We start from the raw sequence: 15,389 nt of genomic DNA, 5'->3' as shown, positions 1-15,389 counted from the left end.
AAAAAAAAAAAAAAAAGGTTTTATGGGTGGAAAACCTGGCAAAATGAAAATTTGGTACTGTAAGTGTGAATGGAGGCTAGTGCAGACAAATCATTCATGTCATGCAGCCACTCACTGTATGGCATGCATATCTCCACTGCACCGGAAAGCCCATAAACAAATGAACAAGAAGGGGGNNNNGGGGGGGGGTGTATGTAACCACAACTTTTCCAGATGGGGGTCCTTGTTACATTTCACTCCCCTGTTTATAATCATAGCAGTTGATAAAAAAACACCACGGGGAACACATGGATCAAAAGAAACACATTAAAAAACTAAAGTACCATCCTAAGTTGGAAGCAGCCATGAAATGCCACGAAGAGTTACTGGCAGTTAATTATGGGTTTCTGCCCTGTCCTTGAATATACTATTGGCTAAGATGTAGCTGATGGCACATGCTGTGCTTCACTTTGTATTTTGCCAAAATTTCAAAAATAAGCTTAAAACCTGTGCTCCATTTTAATGAAAGCATAACTTGCCTGTGGGTGCAAGCTGCAGTTGTAAAAATCACTTGTTAAAGATGAATTACTGACAGAGAATAGTCGACTGTTCATAAAACACTCGTTTTCATTATGAGTAATTTTAAACATTTTTTATTTTTTTATTGTTTTTTTAATGTAAAAACCAACAACACCAACACACAAGAACAACCCTCATTCCCTCTTAATCTTCACTTCACCAGAGCAGAGACACAATCCGGCCAACAACATAAAAAGCCGAATAAAGATGAAAACCAAAAAGATCTCTGATTATCAGCGTTTTATATGTAGACGTAAGTATAGACAATAAACTGTTTGGTGTAACTGTAGTGAAACTGTGAGGAACGCTGCCCCACCGCCCCTTCATTGTCATTAGCTGGTGCCATTTGTTGAGATTGAAACCAGAAACAAGTAATTTATACTAGATTCAATGTGATTTTTTGGTGTTGACGGCAACATTTTTAAGGATTCTTCGCAGACACAGACCATGTGTGAATCACAAATCTGGCACGCCTGTTTTTCCATCTCATCTTCTAATCACTGTTGACCCGATTACACAGAGAAAGATGACCAACGGGTCTGAAGCGTTGAATCATTACGTCACTGATTTGTGCTGATTTGATCCATGAAAGTTTATGGTTTTGATTTTAAGGCACGTAAACAAAAAAAGTTTTCGATCCTGATCAATTGTCAGTTATCCATTTGCTGCATTTCATCACATGTTTGCTCTCTGAGCTCATATTTTCCATGTTGACCTGTTTAAATGCACATGTTTGTGTTGCAAGCGCGTGTCCTTCAAATGTGTTTACAGGGTTTTTAAAGCCCTGGGCTGCTGTTTAAAAGCACACTTTGTGGATCCCTTATGCCAGGCACGTGTTCGGCCTGGAGCATCTCTCTCCACGGGCCACTGACTCCATCACGCCAGGTTCTGCTCAACCTGCACAGGCAAATGGGCTCCATATGCTCTGGCTCTCCTTCCTCTGTCCATGGACCATAGACACCCAGCAGACAGGATGCAGAACCGTCTTTGCTTTCTTTCTGTTTCTCTTTCTCATCCTCAGTGTCTGCCTCCACTTTCCCCTCTCATGCCTTCCCTTCTTCTCCTCAATCTGCTGTAGTCTCACAATAATCTGAGGGTTTTATTTCAGTACCGGGGGTTGCAGTGGGTTTTCTCTACCACTCAGGGCTGGATGTTCTTTTAAACCCCATGGGGAAGCCATGAACTGTTATTCTCGCTCATTCCACACGCGTCAGGGCTCATTACTTGTGTTGGAGGAGACACGGGCAGGGAAGGAGGCCAAGCGTACTGCATGTGTAGACAAGTGGTTCTCAACTGGTGTGGAGTGAGCTCAAGTGTGCCCGGAGACTTTGCTACAATGTTATATAAATCTAATTGACAGCAGATGATCAGTTTAATGTTGTGCTGTCAGAAGTTGGGTCATTATTAGATTGTTGTGTTCAGAATTGTAATCATGCGTGATTAAACTGAGAAGATTCTGCACAGTGGTGGTGAAATAGCTGCTCGTCTCCTCCTTTAGTGGTGAGATGATGAAACCCTGTAAGTTTGACATACTTAGAAGCATCATATTCAGGAGGGATCTGTGGCATTCATAGTGGGTTGTTGATCTAATACTTTTCCACTAACTTGGCCAATATATCAAGAGAAATCTGATAATTACAGATGTTTCCGCATATATGTTAGCAGATGCTGTAACTAACAAGAAACATAACAGAATGCCAAAGACAGTCACTGTTAGTTTGTCCAGTTAACTGTAAAATCTCCTGCTCAGTGCACATTTTTGTCACAATTTAATAACTTTTTTCAAGAATATTTTTTATAGAATTTTAAACAAATGAACAAAATATACACACATTTGTGCAACAGATTGCAACAATTCTATTACAGAGTGTATCTATGATAAAGAGCACATCCTGCAGTCTTGTCCCGATCGTCCCGATCATCCCTCCCCCCCACTAGCACCGTCTAAAAGCCGGAATTCCTTTTATTAAAAAGTGTTTCATCCCGGAAGTAATACAGGAAGTTTGTATTGGAAAAGAAAGAAAGGAAAAACAATGAAAAAGTAAATAACTAGTAGAGTTGTTATTCTAGTAGTAGAGTTGATTGATAAAAAAAAGTTTTTCAGGAAAAGGTTTTTGGAACTTATTATTTGAGTTACTTGTAATTTAATAACAAACTCACGAATGTATATTTATGTTACATAAAATGAATGTCAATATATGAGTGTTTTAAGCTCTTTAATATTAGTATTGTTCCTCAAAAATCCAGTATCCTAGATACATATCATTGTTTTGCTTACACTTGTGCAGTTATATGTATGGTTACTCCATATTTAAACAGTTTACTTTAAGATTAACTTAAAAAAAAATCTGTCAAAAATATTTTCTTTAATTCTGTAAACATGGGTCGACTTTCCATCAAATACATTTCCCCAACAATATCAAGCCAGCGCTCTTTTCCTTGAGGAACGGTATTTTCACATAAACCCACTTTATTAGTTTACAGAATACAACTTGTTCTTGTTAATGGTTAATTGTTAGAGTTGCACATTTGTGAGTTGTTCTTTTGGTTTTCTCTCTGCAGGTGGTGTCTTTGGTGCAGCTGCTGAGCGATCCTTTCTACCGGACTCTGGAGGGTTTCCAGGTGCTGCTGGAAAAAGAGTGGCTGTCCTTCGGCCACAAGTTCAGCCAGCGGAGCAACCTGAGTCCCAGCAGCCAGGGCAGCGGCTTCACACCCATCTTCCTGCAGTTCCTGGACTGTGTGCACCAGGTGACGTTTTTACCCCCACTGATCCTCACAGGTGCTCCGTACAGTCGAGCCTCTCGGCTCCTCGCTACGTGACTTCTCTGCACTTCGCCTCCATTACTTAACAAGAGCCATACCGGCTTCATGAGCTCATGGCATTCCTAAAAACGTACAGGCGAAAGAGCAAAGAAGGCGAAAAATTCAGCTGTCATTATCTATACATTTGGTTTAGTTTTGCACTTCCTAACAACTGTACATGTCATTTCGACAGTGTATTGCACCAGAGAGTGTGCAGGCTGCTGCCCAGATGGTCCATGAACCCAGTGATCAGCGCTGAGCTGTCTGTGCTCGCGTGTTTCAGCATCCCTTCACATTTCAGTGCGTGTTGAGAGCTGCATGTGGAAAATTGCAGTTTTGGGGATTGAGAGTCTCTTGGAAGGTTTGGGTGTGCTTCAGGATTTCAGATGGGAGGGGAAGTGGGGGGGTGGGGGTGGAGTCATGAATGAAGCTCGTACAGCTGAGGTCCAGAGAACTGTGTCCGCTCTGAAATGCTAACTGCAGAGAATGTCGTGGGTTTTTCTATGTGTCCCCTGGGGTCGCACAGACCCACTCCCATACACTTACATCAACACATAGTTTATGCATTTGTCTTTTGAAACTGTAGGCTTGGCAGCTAAGGCAGTTTGGCAGGGGTCCTGGGGTCTGGAGAGCTATAAACGGGGGGAGGGAGAAGGGATTCGGACAAGAGCTGAAAATAGAAGTGCCTCATCTCCAAAACAGCTGTTGTTTTTGCCAATAGACCCAGGTGGCCTCAAATATTCAACACTTCTCTGTCGTTGGCCACCTCACACCACTGGATGGGAACAATAGAGCTGCGGTCCCGCTGGCTCAGTCTGGATTGTGTCTGGCGGTGATGATATCACTGACCTTTGCACCCACAAGGAGAGGAGAGGTTCTTTCCTGTTTCTAATTGGTCATTTATGCACTGGAGGGATGTGAAGCCGCAACGCGAGGACACAGTCCAGCTGTCACACACACTCTGACCTTTCCTCTCTGTCTCTTCACTATCTTTATGCATCTTTTCATGTCTTTGCAGATTTTGGAGCAACATCCTCTGGAGTTTGAGTTTAATCAGTATTATCTGAAGTTCCTGGCCTATCATCACATCTCTAACCGCTTCAAGAACTTCCTGTTGGACTCAGACTATGAGCGCTTGGAACATGGTCAGTGTCCTTTACAGTTTAAACCATGGGGGATTTTGTTTTAATATCTCTTTTTACACTGAGGAAATGCTGTATTACAATGGCCTGCATGCTACTTTCATATAACCAGGCACGTTTTAACAAAGATGACTTTAACATTAAGAAACATTACAGATAAGTGAAATGAATTCTCCCTTTTCTTGTAAAATGTCCATGCAAGGAACAAAATCAATATATATATGAAAAACTAAATGCAACACATAAATGATGATTTGTTGATACACAATAAAGTAAGTGCAGGTCTCCACTGATGAACACCTGTAACCAGCCAAATATTTATTGAATTACAACTTTCTTGAGTGTTCAGCTGAAACAGTCTGAGTTTGGCCCACGTGCTCAGCAGCTTCTCCTCTTGTGTTTTTTTTGCAGGCTTGTTGTTTGAGGATAAAGGTGATAAGCAGGCCCGCAGAGGCATCTGTATCTGGGAGTGCATCAACAGGATGCACAGGAGGAGTCCCATCTTCCTCAACTATCTGTACAGCCCCTCAGAGAGCGAAGTGAGTCTTTCTGTCTGGCTGTCTGTCCTTCATTTAGCAAAGCTCCATGTGCATCCAACAGCTAATGCTGATTCGTGCAGCTCCCACATGGGGAGTGGTGGTTTGTTTGAACTCATCAATGCCTGCTGACCTTTCTCTTGTGCTGTCCTACAGATATTAAAAGCTAAAAATGAACACTAATTATATGAAACCAGTCTTTAATCCGTGATTATGAACATAATTACATTATTAAGGTATACTATTAATATGATACTTTTTAAAAACACATCTGGCAAGCCAAAGCTTGTACAATCAACTTCAAAGTGAACTTAAATATATTAAATTATGATTGCTACTTATGTTTTCACTTCAGGTATTACTGACAAATAATTAAGTACATTTACTGATGTACTGAATTACAATATTGGGGTACTTTTGAGGTAGTATTTATCTTGCCATCTTATACTTCTACTCCTTTTCATAGGCAGAAGACAGAAAGAAGTAAAGGGGAATCCTTTACTTCTTTCTGTTTTCAGCTTTAGTTATAATAAATACATAATTACACAAATTGTATAAAATTATATAAATCATATAATATTTAACTACCATTTAACTACTATTAAAGTGATGCTTATGCACTAATGCATCATAATTATAATCCAATCATATAATATATATTATTCTGAAATGGACCATTCTGCTTGATAAGTATTTCTAGTTTTGGTGCTTTAAGTATATTTTGTTAATACTTCTAAACTTTTTAATGCATAACTTTAACTATTTCTATACTATGGAGTACTTGTTTCACTACCGACCATCAGCGTGTGACTGTACAGCTGTACAATCACTAATGATGCTGACAGCTCCGCACACATAACTGCAGAGTGTAGAATATTAATAAAATGTGATTTAATCAAAAACAAGTCAAACAGATAAAATGTTTATCGCAGTAAAAATAAAAAAGCCAGTGTGCCTGACCTGCATTTCATAAGAAATTTCCTATTTTTCCAGTAAAGAATCCTAAGGGTGTTATTTAATTAATATACGACCAAATTAAATTTGAAGAAATATGTCAAACTCAGAAGATAAAGTTTGGTCTTGGGAGTTGTTTCTTTATTGCATGATTGCAGTTATTTTGTTTTCTGGTAATTTAGGAATGCTTCTGTGTTCTTCCAGCTTTCTGACAGAGAAGTTCACTGTTGATAATTTCAGCCTTGTTTGCTTTATGTTGATCTCTAATGTCATATCATAGCAAGAAATCAATGAGAGGAGTACAATATTTTACATAAGATGACATCTGATTCTCATTAAAACATTCCTGTTTTTTAGGTGATCCTGAAGCCTTCTATCAGCATCCCCAGCCTGAATAAATGGGACTTCTTCACGGATGAGACTCTGTCCACGGGGCCGTGTTACGACTGGAGGATGATGGCAGTGAGGTCGGACAGCTCAGAGGAGGCAGACACCCTCTCCAACAGTAAGAGGAGGATCGTGTGGCCGTGTTACAGCAGCGTGAGCCGCGCTCAGCCGGATGCCATCACCAAACTCCTCGCTGTAAGAGTTTATCAAAACCTTGATCTCAAGTTTGATCCTGTTTGTTCTGGTATCGTGTGTCACATTTGTCATCCTCCTTGAATGCAGGATATCGAGAAGCTGGAGGGTGAGCTGAACCAGGCCCCTGAGAAATGGCAGACAACTCTAGAGAGAGTCAGGATGAGCATTCAGGAAGACCTCGCACAAGAAGGAAATGTGCGTGTTAGAAGAATCATGTTGACACAAATACCAGGAATACTCATATACTTCAAATCGCAGTTGTTTAATTGTGTAAAACTGTAAAAATGTGTGTGTATTTTTTCCCACTCATACTTTATTATCTCATGTGTTTGCAGCTCCGTAAACAGTCGGTGTCGCTGTCAGGCCTCATTCCCACGTCCGGCCTTCAGGCCTTCCAGCGGCGCTCCATGCTGCACCTGCCAGACAGCGGGCTGGGCGAAGACCGCAGCAACACCACGGCCAACGGGATCAACCGCCGCGCTGCAACACTTTACAACCAGTTCACCCCCAAGAGCGAGGAGAACAGGTGGGTCGTGAACTTCCTGTATCCCGTAACAAATAAGTCCACATTTGACTCACTGAAAACTGCTGTCCAGTTTTTGAAGATGAGTCAGAGCTGTGGTATGCTGTGTGTCATGTTTGTGAGGATTGTCTGTACTCTGTTAAACTCTGGGTGTGTAATTTTACAATTACTGCGTGGTTAAAGTACAGTCCCTTGGCTCTAATATCTGAATATTTTCCTCTGAGTTGGACAAACAATCATTAAAATGTACTTTTATGTGAATTATTTTTTTTACTTCTATGTCCTCTTCACGTTTCACTTTCCAAATAATGTTTTGACAGACAAAAGTCTTAACAGATGAAGTGGGTCAGAAACACTGAACAATCTTACACGTATGCACCATTGTGTTTATATATATTTTATTGTATTTGGATGAAATATAATCCGTAAATCATCTAATTCTCTACATTTACTATAAAATAATTCAATCAGATGTTTGCAAGCTTCACACTTTCACTCTTCTGCAATACATCTGTATCATTGCTTCTAAAAACTTAGATATTTTGCACTACTTTAGTCTTTGTAGTAAAGATTTGTGCTGAAGCTTCTTGACAGGTTGTTGACGGGTTGAGGCTGATCGTTTGAACACGGTATTTTGGATGTAAATGGCTTCCAGCTTTGAGGATGTTGAAATATGAGAGGTGAAATCTCTATAAGAGACCCTTGAGAGAAAAAAAGGCGAAAATTCTGGTCTGTACTTTTACACAGTATTACAGCTACCCAGTTTTGGCCTCATATGGGAACACAATGTACAAACAGTGCTGCAGTTTGTACATATGGAGAAACCAGCGAGTCAAGCTTTGTGTTGTCCAGTGTGTCGCCTGCTTTTTCTGGAACAAATGCTGAGATAAGCAACCACTTAACGTTACGAACAGGAATAATGTATCAAAAAATAATAAGCTGTACACCATCATTTGTAATCCAAAAGATACAAAGACATCCAGTCTAAATGCTCTTGGATTTACTTTTTTAGGTCTTACGAGGGGATCCTGTATAAACGTGGAGCGCTGCTGAAAGGCTGGAAACCTCGCTGGTTTGTATTGGACATTACAAAACACCAGGTGAGCAAGTTGCATCAAACTAATGTTTAAGAAACACTGACACCCTCGCCTAAGTTGACAGGCTGCAGGTTAACGTTCATGTCTTCACAGCTGAGGTACTATGACACCGGCGAGGACACAAACTGCAGAGGTCACATCGATCTGGCAGAGGTGGAGTCTGTCATGATCGCTGCCCCGACTATCGGAGCTCCAAAGCACATCAGTGAAAAGGCTTTCTTTGATGTGAGTACACGAGTGTCACGTTTTACATAGGATTGTTGTTCCTACAAAATAAGTGAGAGGGAAATTATCCCAGTTACAAAACACAGCTTGCACGTTGCAGATTTGGTGAAACTGTCTCCAGAAGCGGAGCATCTGTTTCTCAGCAGCCACATTTCCAGCATTATTAAGAGTTATTTTGACATTGATTTCTCTGTTTTACAAACACATTGGAAACACATTTGCAACTCACGTGGATGTGACTTATATTTGTGGTTGTACTCTACTTTCTTAAATCACTACCTGCAGTATTTTATTGACATTATTTTTGCCATGTGAATTTTTTTGAATGTTGTTTATTACCAGAAGAGAAACCATAGCTTCCTTCTGCTTCACAGACTGCGGCGGAGAAGTGACCTAACAAGAAAAACTTTATACAACAGGATTATATACAATTTATTGTATGTTTATATAGCTGTTTATCAATTATAAATACACAGCGTATAATGCCTGAAATGGGCCAGTACTCACAGGTACTGAGTACCAGCACACAGCGTATAGCCACCTCCTGCTGAGTCTAGGTACGCACCCCTAAACATCTGCGTAGCGCTTGATTTTTTGTTTTTTCCCCACCGACATTCCACTAAGATCCTCTTCTGGCTCTGATTGTCTTGTGTTTATTGCTTTCGTTGGTTTGGTTGGTTAGGTTTAGACTGGAGGAGTGTGATGGTTAGTGTAAATTAGGGTACTGGCACCTTTTTTGGTCCAATTCAACCCTGTTAACAAGTTCATTTGTCACATCAAAGAGCAGAGTTGTGTGTAAGCCAGTACACATCTGCACCTTTCTGTCAGTGTTAATTGGGTTGCACATTCAAGTCTGTTCCATCCCTTTGGTCCCCATTTAATCCTTGTTGTCTGACACCCTTCTCTAGCTGAAGACCAGCAAGCGAGTCTACAACTTCTGCGCTTCAGACGCACCCAGCGCCCAGCTGTGGATAGACAAGATCCAGAACTGCATCTCTGACGCCTGAGCTGGGAACCCTCCGAGCCTGAACACTGAGATCAACATCGTGAACATTAGAGGTAGCATCAGGTGGCTGAGAGCAGAGACGTGGCAACCGCTCGACTCAGGTGTCTTAAATTCGGGGACCACAGTGAACAAAGTGCCTGGTAGCGGAGGATGAATACTGCCCATCCACCTCTCTGCCTGTTACTTAGCAGCTGGTCAGGCTGCCGTCACTCTGCTTCGGTTTGAGTCGAACACACTCGTCTCTGCTGTCAGCTTCCTCCTCCGTGCCTCCAACAGGGATGAAGTGAAGATAAGCTGATGTTCTAGGGGACTGCTCTACCAAGGAACAGTTATCCTACTTAAGCTGTAAATAGATCAAAAGCAATATCACTGGCCATTCAAACTGTGGGTTCAATTTTAGACTTAGAAAAGAAAAAAAAGAAAAGAAAATAGCCTATAAAAGAATTTCTATCAGATATTTTACTACGAGGAACGGTTATTGCTGCTTAAAGAAACGTATGAACCGCCAAAAACTCAGAGATTTTAATGCACAACACGAGAAAGCAATTTGTTTGCACTTAGCTCTAAAGTATGCACTCCTTATGAAATATAGATTTTTCTAACAGATGCAGACAGCGAGGCTAAAGGCATTACTTTACAATGTACATACGTTTCCTCAAGACAGACTAAATGAAAAGAATTTGCACAGTGAGTTCAAAAGATTTACCTGACATTTTTTTCTATTTAAATAAGTGATGTTTTCTCTATTTTCTTGAATGTTTGTTGACTTCTGGATAACACATTTGTCTGATGTAATGTAAATTATTTTTTTTATTAAAATTGTAACTGTGTGTAAAGTGTGGTGGCTTCATGTTTTTCTGTAAATACCTGTGACATTTCATTTTATATACTGTATGTACTGAACATAAGTATACTTTTCTAACCTTAATTCTAATGTGACCAACAAGTCTTTTTTTTTTTTATGTATCGTTCGTTGCTGGTGCAAAAACCTGAGTGGCCTGTTCCCTGTTTGTGATGAAACATTGTTCTGAAAATGAAATGGAGACTCGTGTTTTTGTTGTTCAGATTGTCCAGGCAGGCTCTGTGTCTTTTAAGGGCTTTTAAAGAAGTAAATGAATATATCATGTAGGACATTGTGGTTTTTTCAGAGATGCTCGTCTGTGTTCTGTTCATGCAACCTATACAGTTTCACTATTAAAAAAAAAAAAAAAAACGCAATTGAAACTATTCAAAGATGTCAAAGAGCTTCTTCTTTTTTTGTTACTGTATCTTTGTACCATGTTTTGTGGTGACACTAATTTTTTTGGAAATAAACCAAACATACTTGAAACTACCCGTTGCTTGTGTTCTTGTTTGAGTGAATGTCAAGGTATTAAAAAATATTCAGATTCTTTAGTAAAAGTAGGAACACACAAAGTAAAGACACACGTACAGAAGTATTATCAACAAAATGTATTTAAGTGTGAAAAGTAAAGGAAGTCAATAATAGTGTTATATGTATTTTGCATTTAAGCATCCTACAAGTGACTTCGCATTTTGTAGGCCAATTCATAATTAATCACCTATTAATTATTCTGCAAAACCAAGCTTTTGTTTGAGAAATTGTTCATTTTCTCCTGGAAGGATACTGTTGAAACTGTATAAATTTAAGTTGCTTAATTGAAATGCGGTAACATCGTGCAGCGCTGCTTCTTCCCGCCATCTTCTGTTGGCTGAGGAAAAAAAAAACGACTTCCTGTTTTCCGTAGTCTACATATTCATAAAATGTTAACAACTTAGGAAAAACTGTAACACAAGTTCATTTGTTGTACGAAATGCTTATTTTGCTATAAAACTTAGTACAGACATTCCTGTTGGGCAGATAAAGAGGGGTTCGAGAATGAACTTTAATTACATTAATTTAATAACGTTAAATTGGAAAATGTAAATTGTGATGTAATGATCTGTTATGGGCACATTTTAAGTTTAATGAAAAAAGATGTGTTTGGAAAAATGTCTGAAGATTTTGAAATAAAAGAATATTGATTTCTAATGCCACCTTTAGATATTTCTATTAAATGCTTCACTAATGTACCACAATAATGTAATGTTTGGATACTGAGATTGATATGTGTGATTGTTTGTTAAATCAGCATAAAGGCTCCATGCCACCCTCTGGCCACCCTCTGAATATATCTCTACATCTGCCCCTGATTCCTGTTCATTCAGTGATCCCTTAACATTTCATCTGGTGCTGTCATAATGTCCACATTTGTCCAATACTTTGGAACCATGAACTTACCATCAGCTTCAGCTATATTTTGTGTTTATATATGTTAAATATTAGCATGGTAACAAGATAAACTAAGCATTGTTATCTTGGGTAAATTAGCATGCTGACATTAGCATTGAGCACAAAGCCCTGTTGTGCCAGAATACACCCTCTCAGAGCCACTGGCATGGCTGTGGGCTCCTTTTATAAAATGGGTCATAAGATACAGGAAGAAAACTTAGACCATTTGTAATTGCCACGTTTTTCTGGCCTCCCATGAACACATCGTCTTTATTAAAGATTTTCTCTCAATGAAAGGTAATCAGACACCGCTGCAACTCATGTTTTTTTATTTGGAGCCAACAACAGGGCCTGGAGAGGATGATGATGGGTGTCTCACTTGCCAGCAATGAATATGGGACTGGGCAAGAGCCCCAGCTCAGGCTCTGTGGCGCCTGCTTGGCGGCTCTGAACGGGACTCCTGTGGTCCCAGGAAGGTTTGTCTCTGAGAGGAAGCTGTAGGTCAGAAGAAGAGCAGAGGGGGGCTTTTTTTCGGGGAGGGAGGTGTTGGGTGTTTGTCCCTCAGTATGATCTCCCAGCTGGCTTGTACTGGCAGCAGGTGCAGAGCTGCAGCAGGCCAACATCTGGGCAGAGCCTCTGGCAGTCTTCTCCATATTTAGCCTCTCGCTTTGGGTACGGAGATTAGGACCTCTGCCCACGAAGAGAGGGATGAAGCGGAAGATATCCACCAGGATTGTGTGGAATGGCATGACAGGAATCATTTCCTCCTCAGTTTTACTCGACAGCCATTTTATTCAGTTATTGATTTCATGTAGCTCAGTCCTCTGACTGGATCGTACCAGGTTCATGTGAGTTGTATTTAAGGGGGATGAAAGATCCTTGGTGTTGCATAACCATGACATGAGTTACATTTCTGCCGCTGCAAATTTCTTTCTCTGAAGTTAAAGACGAATTTCTGATGAAAGCAGCCATTATCCCTCAGAACAGCAGTGTTTTAAAATGCAGTAATTGTGATCTTGTGTAACTTGGCTAAATGTTTTCCTGCATTCAGTGTGATTAGTCTTGGTTGGCTGGAAGCGTGCTGCTCTCACATAAAAAGACAAATGAAAAGCAGTCCATAAAGTCAAGATTGCACGTATCTGATGGTTTTGGATCCCGTACTCTTCATGTACAGTCACAGCTGCAGTAAATGCTTCTTGTACAAGAAAAACAGCTTGAAAAATGAGCTGATTGGCCTTTCCACGGGCCCCAAAAATACTCCACTGACAGATGATACTGATTTATTTTATTGGTCCTCCAAATCCCATTATCCATGTAGCCCTGCGGTTGCAATGAATGCGGGCTGTGTTGCAGTTTCCATTTCCTGGGTGCCTCTGCAATGTAGGCAATGTGAGAGCCGATTCACTGCTGCTGGGGGCCCTTCTGCCTCTGCCCCTGTGGCCCCCCGTCAGCGGGCACCTGCTCCAGAATTCATCGCAGCAACTCAAAAAAACGTTGATCTCACTGGCTCGACACACATTATCCAGTCCCACCCTAGAAATCAGGATGATGTCAGCTGCCTGCAGCACGTCTAGTTGGGAAATTATCAAATGCATGAATCAACTGAGCTCCAGATGATCTTATCCGGACACCACCCGCTCATCCATGAGTAGAAAAGCAAAATTACACATTTGATTTATAGCTTTAAGGGATAGTAGTGGGGGTTCCTAAAGCTTGTGCTGTTTCCTTGGTCCACTTAGAGTTGTTTCTCTGAGGCCCTGATGTTTTTCACTTGCCAATGTAAGTGACCCACAGTTTCTCTGCGCAGCTAAACCCAGAGTCCATTCAACCATGTGAAATGCTCAGGGCTGTGAGGTCACTGTAGGAAGTCATCTAACCCAGAAAACAGCCAACTGCCAAACATTTTTTCACCAGCAGACAATCCCAAAAAATGTTCCTGTTTCAAATCAGTTTCGATGAGGATATTTTGGACAGGAATCATATGAATTGGTTACGGGCATAAGAGTACTTTTCGGTCACAAGGGTGCGAGGGTAAGACAGCTAGAGATATCCTTATTTTTGGAATGCCGAAGGCTTGTGCAATTTAACCACGGAGATTAGAAACTCCCAATTCTGAGAATAGAAAAAAAGACACCACATTTTTCTCAGATTCTGGGATATAAATATCTCTTATAGAAGGAAGAACAGTAAATCTATTGATCATACACCAGACTAACAAGCCAAGTGACAATTATATCAGTAATCAGCTGTTTATTCTAATCTTTTTGAATATTTCTGTATTGTGTCATGTGTTGTCTTGGTGCACCAATTAAATAACTGTAAATCATATGAACAAAAACCTCCATAAAAGGAGAAGCTATGTCGATTACATGATCTGTTTTGGTTGTTAAACTCATTCCTGGTTACAGTATTAGCTCAGAGATTTGGGCAATCTGTCTCTATATGTGATCTTATCAGTAAACAACCGGTATAAAGAGATCTGTATGTTGCTGACTGTTAGATCAGTGTATGAATGCCCGCTCTTATCTCATCTCCTGCTCTGACAACTCTGAACTCAAGATGAACTGTCTCTTTTCCTTCCAGCTCCTCTCTCGAAGGACAAATTAAGGTGGTTGGTGAGGTTTTATAGACCTCTTATTCATTGTGCGGGCTGGCTGGCAGACACGAGACAAACAAGCACCCACAACTGATAGTTACACCCAGTTCCAATGTTCCTGCAGTGTTGTCTCTTTTTCACTGAAACATGAGGGTGGGGAAGACAAAGGTGAAGTGTACGTGCGAAAACAGTGGTCCTTTGTTGCACTAACTGATTTGTTTTGACAGAGACGCGGCAAAACTGAGGCCTTGCTGCTGCACGTCACGTGCATCAAGCGTGATTCATCTTCGGTATTAGGTTACTGGAACAATGAAGTCATATTGTACAACACATACAGACCTGTGAGACAAACAGCCAGGTAACTGCAACGATTCAACCTGATACTGATTCCGATACCTCAGCTCAGTATTTGCCAATGCCAAGTACCATCTGTTACCAGTGCTGTCTTTTATTTAAAATCCGTGGACCACACTGCAAGCAACTTATCGGAATCATATTTAGTAGTAACATGAAGGCGGGAGTTCTATGGCACAGATTTGAAAGCCCGCTGTAACTGAATGAATTAGCGAAAAACACTACATTTTATAATGACATTGACAAAAAAAAAGTGTATTTAAAGGACAAGTCTGTAGGATTAGGTGGAATTTAGCGATGTAGTTGCATATTGCAACTCGCTCGCTTCACCCTCACCTTCCAAGCACAAAGGAGAAAACACTGTGTCTGGAAAAGGGCACAAAAATTGCAGACACCCCTATCTAGAGCCAGTGTTTGTCTTCTGGGCTACTGTAGAAACATGACTCTTGATATGATTGGCTCATTCTAAGGTGACAGAAACACAATGATTATTATTTTCAGGTGATTATACACTAATGAAAACTGAGTTATGAATATTAGATTTAATTTCTCTCATTAGATAAATGTTACACACTGGACCAAATCAGATTGGTGCATCTCTCAGCAATTATTTTTTTTTAATATGAAATTAAACAACTGCTAAAAACAACAATATCCAACTGCTTTAGACACTTAGGAACAAATTTCTTTTTGGGGGTGTTTGTTTTTTGTTTAGAGATTAACTAACATACTGTTGGTTTTG

At 40.4% G+C, this 15,389-nt stretch overlaps 1 protein-coding gene across 2 annotated transcripts in view; it reads left to right on the top strand.

Annotated features, from left to right (window-relative positions):
* Positions 1-9,426, top strand: part of sbf2 (SET binding factor 2) — an 85,489-nt gene extending 76,063 nt beyond the window's left edge. For both annotated transcript variants that reach the window (XM_035682562.1, XM_035682561.1), the window contains 9 exons: positions 3,121-3,306; positions 4,379-4,505; positions 4,914-5,041; positions 6,350-6,574; positions 6,662-6,769; positions 6,910-7,100; positions 8,110-8,197; positions 8,288-8,419; positions 9,328-9,426. In XM_035682562.1, coding sequence (XP_035538455.1) covers positions 3,121-3,306; positions 4,379-4,505; positions 4,914-5,041; positions 6,350-6,574; positions 6,662-6,769; positions 6,910-7,100; positions 8,110-8,197; positions 8,288-8,419; positions 9,328-9,426 — 1,284 coding nt within the window. The remainder of the gene's footprint in view (positions 1-3,120; positions 3,307-4,378; positions 4,506-4,913; positions 5,042-6,349; positions 6,575-6,661; positions 6,770-6,909; positions 7,101-8,109; positions 8,198-8,287; positions 8,420-9,327) is intronic.
* Positions 9,427-15,389: the final 5,963 nt, after the last annotated feature.

This window comes from Morone saxatilis, unplaced genomic scaffold (assembly GCF_004916995.1).
Source record: "Morone saxatilis isolate NCDOM2014 unplaced genomic scaffold, NCSU_SB_2.0 Contig11, whole genome shotgun sequence".
In the NCBI taxonomy this organism is placed as follows: Eukaryota; Metazoa; Chordata; class Actinopteri; family Moronidae; genus Morone; species Morone saxatilis.
Note: the sequence above shows the minus strand (reverse complement) of the source record. Positions and strands in the feature narration are given on the sequence as shown.